This window comes from Sinohyriopsis cumingii, chromosome 8 (genome assembly GCF_028554795.1).
Source record: "Sinohyriopsis cumingii isolate HCF-2022 chromosome 8, ASM2855479v2, whole genome shotgun sequence".
NCBI classification, from domain to species: Eukaryota; Metazoa; Mollusca; class Bivalvia; order Unionida; family Unionidae; genus Sinohyriopsis; species Sinohyriopsis cumingii.
In genome coordinates this window covers 81,921,563-81,934,449 of record NC_142968.1, presented here as the reverse complement: position 1 = coordinate 81,934,449, position 12,887 = coordinate 81,921,563, and the positions used below count along the sequence as shown (strand labels likewise).

Genomic DNA, 12,887 nt, shown 5'->3' with positions numbered 1-12,887 from the left:
TGAAAAGAAAGTTCCAAAAGGGACTGTTGTTAACAGGCTGCATTTAAAAGAAGTTAATTTTAAAGATGTTGCACTTAATGTGAAAGGTCTTACATTGTTTGAATGTTTACACACTGATAGACAATCACCATCGGACCAAAATTATCTAATCATAGCATACTGTTAATATGTGGCCAATTGCAATAATCAGTTATGTTTATTTATAGCAAAACCATTTAATTTAGGGACTACAAAAGAAACAAAATACGAAATTCAGTTTCTTTAGATTGCTTTATTTATTATCAGAAGGACAAGAAAATTCATTTTCGAAAGAAAGATGTAAACGGGTGGAACGTTGATTTTAAAGCATTATTTGTTTCTCCTGAAGCCATTCTGTCAAGTCAGAAACTTTCACCACCTGCACAAAAAGTACAAATATTTGATTAATGTATAAATCTATATTGCCGAAATATGTTTATATAGTCCTGCAATCAGTTTTTCGTCTGCCATGGTTTGTATGTCTGTAAACCTGAAAAATGGGATGTTTCCACTGGAGGTGACAGTGAAGATACTCGATAATGTTATAATTAATGATTGTTACTCAGTGGTCAATCAAAATGTATATCAATACAAATAATATTAAATTTGGCAGATTGTTTATTTATTCATTTATTTATCGTTGCTAAGTTTTCACTGACTTGATATTCGCAACAGTAATGGATCTATATTAAACTTGACAAGTGAAATGTGAATGTATTTTACAATGACACTGTTACTATTACATTGATGACACGCTTTCATTTGAGCCATAATTACTGCTTGAAGTTCTTCGTGGCATGTTTAACCATGTGCCTTTGCTATTTTAGAAATAGAAAATTCTGAAATTGATGAGTCGTTTGAAACACAAGGTCCACCTTATCTAAACAACATATCTAAGAAAATACCTTGATACACATATTTGATATTTCCTTCATGAAGAGTTCGTGTACATTTTGTCAGATAAAATAATTCCACAAGTGTAAAGTTTGAACCAGGGTAGAGGCGACGAAGCAATTGTATGAAAATATGCAATATCGATAATAAAACATAAAAAAGTAGCGTATTCTGAAATTTCAATTCTATCAGGAAACAGGAATATGAGCAGCTGAACGAAGACTCATAGCGAACAGTAAACGGTTCAAGATTTGTTAAAAATGGCTGCATATGAATTGCCCAATAGTCTTCATGACCATTTCTAGGCGATTATTTAATGTTTCCCTGACAAGTCTACTGGCTTTATATGTGCCACCGTTTTCATCTCAAGAACGTTCATTAATGTAAATCGGATTCCTTTATAATCGATAGAGAACCCATTTCTTTGAATTAATCAGATATTTCTGCCTACCTGCTTTTCTTGCAATAATATATTTTATTATGCGACTAACTTTCATGTATTTTACAAAAGTATGAACTGATTTTGCATAAATTGCAAGACCGCCAGGATATTGAAAGAAATAGTTTTTTTTAGCTATCGGATAACGTGACAACCATTTTCAATATGTATTAACTAACCTACCCGTCTCTTTAATTAGCCTAGGTTCATATGCTTGTATTTCCTTATTTTTACTTGTAGACCAGAATTAGTAGCACAATTATTTTCAGTTTCACAATTGCACTGAACCATAAATGTTTCTATGGATATGCACAAAATGAGAAACAAACTGTCAGTCAACAGCAACTTCTTACACTGTTTAAATAACTTTGTATAATGCTTTGAATTAAAAAGCTTCTAAAATAGTCAATATAACGCAAATTTCTAAAATAGTCAATATAACGCAAGTTTGAAAAATAATAGATAAACTTCAAACTTACGCTTTTTAACAAGTCTGTGATGTTCAGTGTAATTTAGGACAGCATATTCCTATCCTTGTTTTTGTCCTTTCCACAGCCTTGCATCGATAATGATGAGGGCACTTTTTTGAGTTCGGTATTTTGCCATCACATCGGACCAAACCAAAGGGATTGCCATAACCCAAGGGGTGTCCATATGGACAAGTGTAATCAGCTGAAACAGACAAGTACTTACTCGTGAAATGTGTAACCTTCTTTTAAGAAAAATACCATATTATATATCAGGAAATCATGCGTGTTTGTAGCATAAATCTGTATTAGCACCGTAAGTTATGCTGAATGGTGTGTGCTATTTCAAGAGAAAGGGTATAACGCCCACAAAGATGTGGAAAAGGGTGAAGGGGCCTTAAGATGACAAAAAATAAAGTGCGATGTACGTTTACTTTGTAAATTATTTCCAACAGATATAATACTAATTATGTAGTGCACTCCAAAGACATATGATGTTATCAAATTTTGTGTCGCTTCAACCGATCATATCAATCTGCTAAGATAAATCACTATGTGGCAACCGCTAATATTACGGTTTATCATTATGTCGGACGTTAGCCTCTTAATGATATCATCGCATCATTAAGACTAGCAATTACAATCTATAATAATACAGAACAAAAAATTCATTTAGGTGTTTTATTCTTTTCCTCACTGCAACGCAACTTCACCAAAATATAGATACACAAAGAGGCAATCAGGCCGAAAAGAGGCAACAATAGATGAATACTTACAAAGCGAAATATCTAAACAACACTGGCCGCGATTTAGAAATGGTGGATGATGTGGAATGCATTTATATCCCTCTGGACATACGAACCGATGTCTCGGATCGCACGGCAAATGGCTTGAACTTCCATCCGGACAGATTGCAATACCTGCAAACAGAAAACAAGGTTCACAGTCTATAAGAAGAACATGTACCTAGCCAATGAAGTAATCATGCAGCATGCAAATGAGGCATCACACACAAAAACAAATAATAAATAATAATTTGAGACATATATATTCTAAGCATACTATTTGTTTTTAAAAAAACGTTTATAAGCCAAATTGTTCAAAGCTGCTAAAAGCATTGCATTATTAACTTACATATTTGGTTACTAAAAAACAATTTACATTTTAATTTGGAGAATTTGGTCAATTTCAAACCGATTAATTATTAATTCATAATTACTCCGATATCAAAGTTATAAAGCTGAATTATATGTTTTAGCATTAACTATATTTATTTTAATATTTTACATAATCTACTTCATCCGAATTATCGTTTGCACAATTAGAAAAGATTGCCATAACTTGGTAATGATGAAGATGAGTTTGAATAACGAACGGAAATTTAAAAAATACCCCACGACCCAAATAAACTGAACATTCAACGAAAACAGTTTGTTTGTACCTAATGAAAACACTGTTCTCAAATTAGCAATTATCGTTGATTTTATAAACGCCATTACAAAAAAGGATACAAATTTATCTCGGTAAAACATAACATCATATGTTTGACACATAAAAGGAAGGCTCCATCTGAAAGTACTATTCTTAATTCATACAAACTAATGACCTACATATAAAATTACTTTCAGAGTAATGAACCATCTCCAATTGGATCAACAGCAGACCTTTCTATAAAACCAAAATAAATCAATCGGGTAAATAAAACGTGTTATGTTTAAGAACATTGTTTAAGGTTGGGGGAAAAGCGACAAAATTATTTTGAAACAAATTAGTACGTATTCATGGTTTCCCTCTATTGATTTCATTCAACTTATACTTTTTAATTAGTTTTATTCATATCCTTCTAGTTGTCTCATTATTTTGCTAGATTGTTTTGGAATCTATTGTTTTCATTTGAGATACAAATTTCATTGGAGAGCTATTATGATACATGTAATGTCGAATGTCTTTCTGTATGCTGTTTTGATTCGTTAGGCCACATGGTCTTAGATTTATATAGCTTTAAAGCGATCGATAAATATACAAACTGTATCAGCAATAATAGTATGTACAACTTATCATTTTAAAACTGTATTACCCTTTATCCTGCAGACTGAATATATGCCGGACGTTTTGATGATAGTGACGACGATAGTGGCAATGATAATGGTGATATTGATATCCATATTGGTTGATGTAATGATTTTGACATGGTTTAAACATTTTTTGCTTACAGAAGCCATCATAGTAAGTGAAACAATTCAACAAAAGAGGTACAGACAAATAAATACTAAGCATTCACTTATTTTGAGCTCTCACCTCATTAACATTTTTTTATAATGTGGATGATGTGGTTAATGAAGGAAAATATTGAAAACATTGAAACATTACAAATAGATACAGAAAGGAATTCTGACATACAATATCGTTATGATGCCCCACAACAGATGCTTAGAGCAACACATTGTACTGTATAACGGAAATAAACAGATGTGAACGAAGACAAATGTGTGAAGATAATAACATTGACGGAGTGGGTTAGAGTCGTTTTCTATAGTGTAACTTTGCACAAAATTAACCGACACAAAGCTGACCATCACGCACCAAATAGAAGGTTGCTGTGAATTGTAGAACACAAGATTCCGCTGAAAACAATTTTGCAATCCTAAGGCTTATAATTTTAATCATTTTAACTAAAGGTACGATTCCACAATTTGTACTTGTAATATTTGTGACACTGATATGACACAAATGTGGGGATTACATTTGCTCCGGCTTTATCTGTGCTAGTGATGGTGGCTACCGGCTCAATGCAAATTAGCGATATCTACTGGTTATATGCAAGCTTGCCATATCTTTAATCAAATATATCATTTGTTTCCGTGACTGCAGATATTTCAAAGACTAATAACATGGAAGCAATACCGGAATTTCTGAAATTTTATGCAATTAACATATTCTTAATGTAAATACTTACAGTGCTCCCACAGGCATATGCCCACGACAAACAAGGCCAAATAGAGCTGCATTTCAATATCTTCCAGACATATAGTGTCCAGCACACTGCACATTATTAGTTTCAGGCGTGGTTTTTATACAAGCGGATGACGAAATATGTCTGTGTACAAGTCATACAAGTGAGGCATGATTATTTGAAACAAAACACGTGTTTAATTTCAAGATATAATTGCAATCAACCATGCAATAAAGTGGGAATAAACGTTTAAAATATCAATCAAATTCTCTGCGTTTGACCCCCTTGACATGACGGGGTATTTTTCCATTTGATTTCCAAACGGCTACGTGCTGTAGAAAATTGATTAATTATAAAATCAAAGTCAAAGATAATATATTGATCTTATCGCAAACTCATTATTCATCAGTTTAAATAATCAGAAAATAAAAGAACAGCATATGCAGGCTAGAAAAAAAAAACAATGTAGACATACAAACGATTGGCACGTAACACAATAGCTTGACTCATTTTCTGATTAGTTTGGGCAGAGGGCATAAATAAGAGTCAATCAAAATATCTGTCCTTTATAAGTTAAGATAAAAGTCCTGTAAAATTCCCAATATATACTGTTAGGTTTCCTCCAAGAATATATGTCAGGCATACTTTATTTATAATTGACTTTGGTCCACCAAAAAATAATTATTGGTCTACCTGTCTAGTGATATTTTTTTATAATGGGCACAGTACATAGCTAAAAATTTTTTAGGATTATATATTAGCTTATTGTTAACGAAGGTAACTATGTATACTTGTTTCTGAGTTAAGGACATTGTATTTCTATTTGGAAATGAATTATGTTGTTGACTACTTAGAATATTTTTAGAAAGGTTTTTTTTAACCTATATCCTAGCTCCGTTATTGTATGTTTGCTTTTCAAATTAACTTTGTTAACTTCAAAATTACTCATTCCTTGTTTAACTGTTTAAATAGAATATGATATATTATTGTGTTCAGTTTTTGATTTGCTTGAATTTATTTATTTAAATTAATCACTGGAATTAGAAGTTACTCAAGATAACTTTTTCGGCCTAAATCATTATTTTGGAAATATAGTGGACTTTTTCAGGGACATTTGAACTATATCAGTGTGATTTATCAAATGACTGGTGGCATATTAGCACATTAGTGGCTAGTGGTACATCATTAAGTTTAATTTGGAACTACACTTGAGTTCATTTGTAACTCTATGTATTGGGACTTGTGATATAGCTTTTCGATTAATTGCTTCTAAATTCAAAATACTTTAAGTTATTTTCAAATTATAATTTTTTATCTAGCGAAATAGATTAATTTTTACAAGTCGATTTTCGCTGTTTTCTGTTATTTAGTTTAAGACTATAGAAGGGTGAAACTTATTTGTATAATAGGGGACCGTAAGTTCCTCGAAATATGTAACTGAGTGTATTCCGTTTTCAAAACTATTCCTTAAATTATCTGTTTCTAGCGGCACATCTTTTGCAAAATTTTTTTGACCATAGCTAAATACATAACGTTTACACATATTTTGGCTAATGGCAATGATTCATTTTGTTGAACTTATCTAAAAAACATCTAAATACATTATATATTATCTCCAAACGCGAACTTATTTGTTGTTCAAGGTTGGTAGACAAACTGGAAAAAGATTTGTGTTGGTTTGGTTTTGTCGGCCAGGTCCTGTTCTATTCTTTCAATCTGACTTTTTTCATTATTCATACTATCTATTGGCGATATTATGTATTCAATTCATTTGATTAATTCAGTTCTGAATGTATTTATACTTAATTGTATTTCTGGTTGAACCGTTTCAATTCATCACGGTGATGCAAGTGTCTGCATAGCTATTCTAGCTTGACATGTATCTGTTTCATTTGCAAACGTTTGTTCCAGGTTTCTACAGTATGCGTTAAATTATAAACTATTATCTAATTTGTTAATACTTCCTTTATAACACATCTCAGTCAAAAATATCACATGCATCGGATTTTGCAGTTGCAAAATTCATTTTTAATGTTGGAGGAAAAAAACTTTTTTAATATCTTAACTTTGTCACAAATATAAGATACAAATGGTTTATTTCCTCCTAGATTAAATCGATTATGTATTGTTTTATTTGTCATTATTTCAGATAAATTATTCTTTCCTGCGCTGTGAAAAATTGTTTCTTTTAGCGGTCACGTACCTTTCATCTTTAAAATCATTTTGATTTTCTTAATAGTTTTCTCGAATTTAGAAAGTGGGGCCTTTCTAAATTATCATACATTTCTAGAGATGATGTTTATTTCTCCGGGTCACATCCTGTCCCATATGTCTAAGATTTTCGCTTGTTTTTTTATCATTTTTGAATGCCTGTTGTGTCATCTTACATTTATTTTTTGATTCATTATTTCTCTTCATCTCGATTTTTTAATAGTATCAAAGATTTTCCTCTGTTTGCTTTATCGTCAACATGTTTTGTATCACTTTAGCGTTAGTATATCTTTCAGTTCCGCTCTGTCTCACAGATCGTAATTTTATTTCTTGATTAATTCTCTCTAAATGTTCATTCCGTTCAAAATGATAATCCTTTAATATCTTATGTACGTGTATTTCCTTTTATCGCCTACCGATCAGTTAAGTTGTAATGCAATATGTGTTCAAGAGTAAGTCATTTTTTATCGATTGAAGTTGTGCAACATTTCTCTCGTCTGTTGTCTCAGGAGATTTAAAACTAAAATCTCTTGGTCTTTATATTGTATGCGTCTCGCAATCGTATTCACTTAAAAAGACAATAATCACATAGAAACCTAGTCTCCCGTCTATTTATGCAACGCAGGTATCCAGTCTTTTCTGTCAACATTTTGTAATTGCATGCATTTTCCATAAACATGGTGTGAAAGAAAGTCCGCTTTTACCACTTCAGTGCCTTATACTACGTTAACGAGGAAGAGCGATAACCAACAAGTTTTGAATAATTGAAAATATAAAATTAGTTCCCTAAAACACAATGTGAAACAAATAAGAATAAATGACAGTATTGTGAATGAATTCCTAAGTAATCCAAGTACGTTCCAAAGTTATTCCGAATGATGACCGTGTTCTACTGATGTACTAATAATACAGAAGAATCAGTATTATAAATCTAGATGTCGTCGAATGTACTCAATACCTCTATATTCAAATGACATCGAATGTTTCATCGTAATTCCGTACAACTATTATTCAAGCAGCCTTTGAACACAACAATTCCGAAGAATGATTTAATTTAAATAAATTTATCCTCTCAGTGCTCATACAAGACCAGTAGCATTGTTACGAATTAATGATTTTGTGTAATAATTCCTTAATAGATGCAAGAAATTGCAATGCAAAATTCTCAAATCAGCAAATAAATCAATTCTTCTGGTTCTTGCCGAATATAAAATAAGTTAGTCGGACCTCTTATTGGAACCAATGTACTTGTTGAATCACGTGATGTTTATGTGAACTTTAGGACATTTCAGCCCTGGAACTTATGAATGAAATTGACGTACGTACTGTTGCAAAACTTAAACAGTATTTTGATGAAAGTATTATGGTCTTATGGATGTGATCTCCAAAATGTATAAATGGTTTATTACACATGTCGCTGACTTAATACAATTCTTTACAGTTCCTTGTTTATTGCATCCAGTGTATTTAAAGTTGCAGTTGACTATAATGACTGTGTAAATCTTGCTCAGTTTGAAAACTGCTTCTAACTTGTGTTTCAAGTAATCATTATAAATACATTCTTCGCTATAGTGATTAGCTGTTATTCAGCCCTTTGGCATTCATCATTCATATTTTAAGGTAATCGTTCAGTTAATAAAATACGCTCTTTTATTAGAATATTGTAATGGCCAATAACAAAATATATTCTCTACAATGGATAATTTGCCACGTACGCTTTCATATAGATCTGTATTATATCTCCTTTTTCAGGTTGCCTTATATTTTAATATTACTTTCAAATGGTGTAGCATACATTTAAACAGCTTGCATTCATACATTCAGTGTAGACCGATTCTCCATTTGTGTTGTATCTATTTCTTACTTCATTTTTATTCTATACTTCTCTGCAATTTATTTCTCTGTAATATTTCTTTTTATGAGAATACAAGGATCTGATTATGTGTATTTTCATGAAAGTAGGATTGTTTTTCCGGTAGAACATTTAGTTACTGGTTTTGATCGAGAGTACTTTACAAATGATGTTAAGCTAGAAACATTATGATAATTAGTGTATTTAGATAAAAAAACAACAAGTACATTGAAGCCAAAAGGACGTCATGTTTGACCTAAGTTTAAATATCAGTTTTCTGTTGGCTTGAATTTGTGTTATAGAATCGTCCTTTTTTAAAAGCATGTTGAGATTTGAAAAACAGATATTGTGTTGTCGTTTTTGCATTGAAAACAAAATAACACGGATATGTGCTTTCACATCTCGCTCTATCGACCATTGTCAGGTCATTATTCAAATCTGCATACCGAACCTGCTGAATGTTTTCCATCACGGCAATTATTATTCCATATAGATCGGCGCGTTTTCCGCGGATCCTACCCACCCTTCCTTATGCCTGACAGTATCAGTATGGCTCAGACCCTTATATTCCATACCATTTTTATGTGATAGTAGATTTGTGCGATTGAAAGATTGTAAGAATAAGCAGCATTTACGATCAAACACACGCATTTTTATTCCCACTTCACCATAATTGTAGCATTGTGCAGTAGTCAATGCATCGGCATTTTACGTGCACTAATTATGATTTCAAACTAGCTTCGAGTTGGTTGTGATACATTAGGGTGATTCCAGATGGAATGTCTACTTTACCCTTAAACAAATAAAAGGATAGTTCATACGAGAGATTTGGGAACACCTCTCTGACGCAGATATTCCTCACGAAAGTGCTACAAAATCGTTTTCGATGTTAAGATCCGCTGCAAGCTGATCTAACTCCCCATCTGTAATTTTTACAACCCAATTAAAGCGGTCGGATTCCATTACTTATATTAATAAGACCCTTTGGTATCAAAATAAGTAATATAAACGAGTGAGAAACAACAAGATTTGTAACATTCAACAAATAATTAATTTTCATAAAACACAAAATGAAAATGTAAAACTGGAACTTATGGTATTCCGAGTTAAATACCAAATAATCATCGAGTACATGCACAAGTCCCAATGAAGTTCTGAATAAACATTTGTCGAAATCAATCATAAGTCGAACATTTTGTGTGATGATGTGCCTGTGGTGACCCATATAGTGGTGATGTACCAACAGTCCTTTGCTGGATCACAATAACACAATCTAAGAATAGGTATTTGTTTGATGTTTTGCTGTAAATTCAAGTCTCTATTTTTAAGAATATTATTTTAATGAGATGTTCGCATGTCAAGTGAATAAGCAATTTGAATAAGCAAAATTCCAGCCCACATGAACTACAGGAGACAATAATAATACAACTGATTCTGTTCCGATTTTAAAGTACTAATGAATAATTTACCGACAAGCAAGATAATATAATCCTCTAAATGAGCTCAGGTCACAATTAGAATTTTCTAAAGAAAATATTACTTAATGGAACATAAGATCGATAAAGGTTCCTAATGTCTATCACTGCAATTATTATACAAAATATGGTTAACACATTGTCCTTGACTCAATCCAAGAGATTATTCATACTATGTAGATCATACGCATAGGAAATTTTTTGTTATGTGTTAGTTTTATTTTACAGAATTTACAGAAATTAATAATTCAGGTCTACTAGACAATAAACTTGATTTTGGATAAGGGCAAGTTTAAGATATAAATTCTAATGACACGTTATGATTTAATCACGGATATACTAACGATCAAACAATTCATATTAAATATTCTTTACACCTCCCGGCATAAACCAAAGAATGTTTTATGCAATACAACTTCATTTTAATTATTAGTCAAATGTACACGTAATAAAAGATTACATAAGATGTAATTTTGCTACATGTGAAATTGCGTCTGATATCCGATTGTATTTTTCCTTGATGTCCTATATGTCAGTATTGTATTCCTGCAACGTCAAAGTTAAACTATAATATTCACTAATTTTTTTTTTTTATCGTGCCTATTACTATAAGGTGTTTGTGGTCACTAAACACAATAATCAGAGAATGAGCTGAATTGATATACACTTCAAAGTCTGTAAAGCCAATATGAAAGCCAAGCATTCCTCCTTGTTTGTGGAATAATTTATCTCGTGCTTGTTTAATTTTCTTAGAAAAGAGAACACTGGATGAATAGTGTCATTTTCTCTTCTTTAATCAGTATTGCATAATCCTAAACATCACTTGCATCAACACACATTTTAAATGATTGACTAAACTCTGGAGAGGAAAGGAATGGTGCATTCTTAACTATGGCCTTTAAATTAGCAAAAGCCTTGACATTTTCAGACCAATGAAACTTGTTTTTTTTTCGTAATAAATTTGTCAGATGTTCAGTAATTATGGGGAAATTGGAGCAAAAATATTCGTTAGTATTAAGCCTTACCCAAATGTTGCATAGTTGATTCTTTACAAATACAGTGTTTAGTAATGGATGACTTGAATGAGCAACTAATTATGAAAATGTGCCTATATATATATATATATATATATATATATATATATATATATATATATATATATATATATATATATATATATATATATATATATATATATATATATATATATATATATATATATATATATATATAATCCAAATGTTGGATTTGATTAACCTAAGAACGCACAGTCTTAAATACAAGCAAATTAATTTAACAGACAAGAGATGAATGGTTCACAACGATTTGACAATGAATGGATATAGTTTACTCAGGTAGTAAACGATGTAAAACTTTACTCATGTAGTAAAGCGAAATTATGTTCATAAAAAACGAGGGACAGATATACAACTTATCTTTACAGTCCCGAAAGATACGCTGGGAACTTCATGCATTTGGACTAGTAATAGAGCAATTAAGAATATTAGCGATTTAAATTACGGTATTATACGTTCTTTTTAAATTTTCATTTTGTATTATAGGAAATTAAATTATTGGTTGAATTCTGGTTTCCGTTCTTTCTGACGCTTAATTTATGCCCCTTTAAGGGTAAAACATATTCTGCAATAGGTAAAAGGAAGCTCCTCGATAAATGTATTTGGGTGTATTGAAGTTGATGGTCAGCTTTACATTTTAGTCGGTCCTTTGTCTAGTAGTGTTTCATTTGTAACACACTAAAGAATTAGACCAAATACGATTGTAGTTTTGAAGTTATAATCGCACTGTGCAGGGAAGGAGCAGGCCTTTATATAGGATAGCTTTCATTGCTTCTGTCTAAACTAAATACCAGAAAGCCAGTTTCATGATAAAGCAGTCCATTTTTGCGGTATATCTTACAAGAACATTCAGGACTATTTGGTAAATAATTGACAATACTGTAGTTCGTATCAGATGTTCACTTTGTTTTCTAGTAAAATAAATTATTTTTTGAACTAGAAATAAACATGATGGTTTTTGTTTTCTTCTGTTACTTAGTTAAAGACGAGTTGTAACACTTATTTTAATATGGGTGAAAGCAGGTCATTTTATAGAATGTCAACAGACATCTACATTGAAATGCAATTTGCATTGAAAATATTTTGAAGAAACAGTCGAATCGTTTCAATGCGAGCAGCCGAACACATTTTTGTCATACCAGATAAATAGGTCAGGAATATATGAGCGATCATTTATTCTGTTGTTCTTTATGTTTATTCTGCTGGTTAGTATATACAATTATGAAATTGTAGACTAACTAATCGTGTGACTGTCATTAGTAGTAGCAGTATTAATAATGATAGTAGTAGTAGTAGTAGTAGTGGTAGTATGCAGCGGATCTGGTTGCTAAGTTACAATCGCTGGCTCTTTTATTAAGAACATTATGCCTCGTTCTCAAATAAATACATAATTCTGAAGCAAGATGTTGTCGTACTGTAAACTTATAAAATGCAAATAAATTACAGTGGTGGATGAATGTGAAGTAAAACAATATACTGAATATTCGTAACATAAGGTAAAA

At 31.5% G+C, this 12,887-nt stretch overlaps 1 protein-coding gene across 1 annotated transcript; it reads right to left on the bottom strand.

The window, feature by feature from the left end:
• Positions 1–251: 251 nt before the first annotated feature.
• LOC149793991 (uncharacterized) lies at positions 252–4,900 on the bottom strand. The gene is made up of 4 exons (XM_089966496.1): positions 4,775–4,900; positions 2,595–2,738; positions 1,831–2,023; positions 252–397 (listed from the first exon to the last, which is right to left on the bottom strand). The coding sequence occupies exons 1-3, from the start codon at positions 4,866–4,868 to the stop codon at positions 1,854–1,856; spliced, it is 408 nt and encodes a 135-aa protein (XP_089822622.1). The 5' UTR covers positions 4,869–4,900; the 3' UTR covers positions 252–397; positions 1,831–1,853.
• Positions 4,901–12,887: the final 7,987 nt, after the last annotated feature.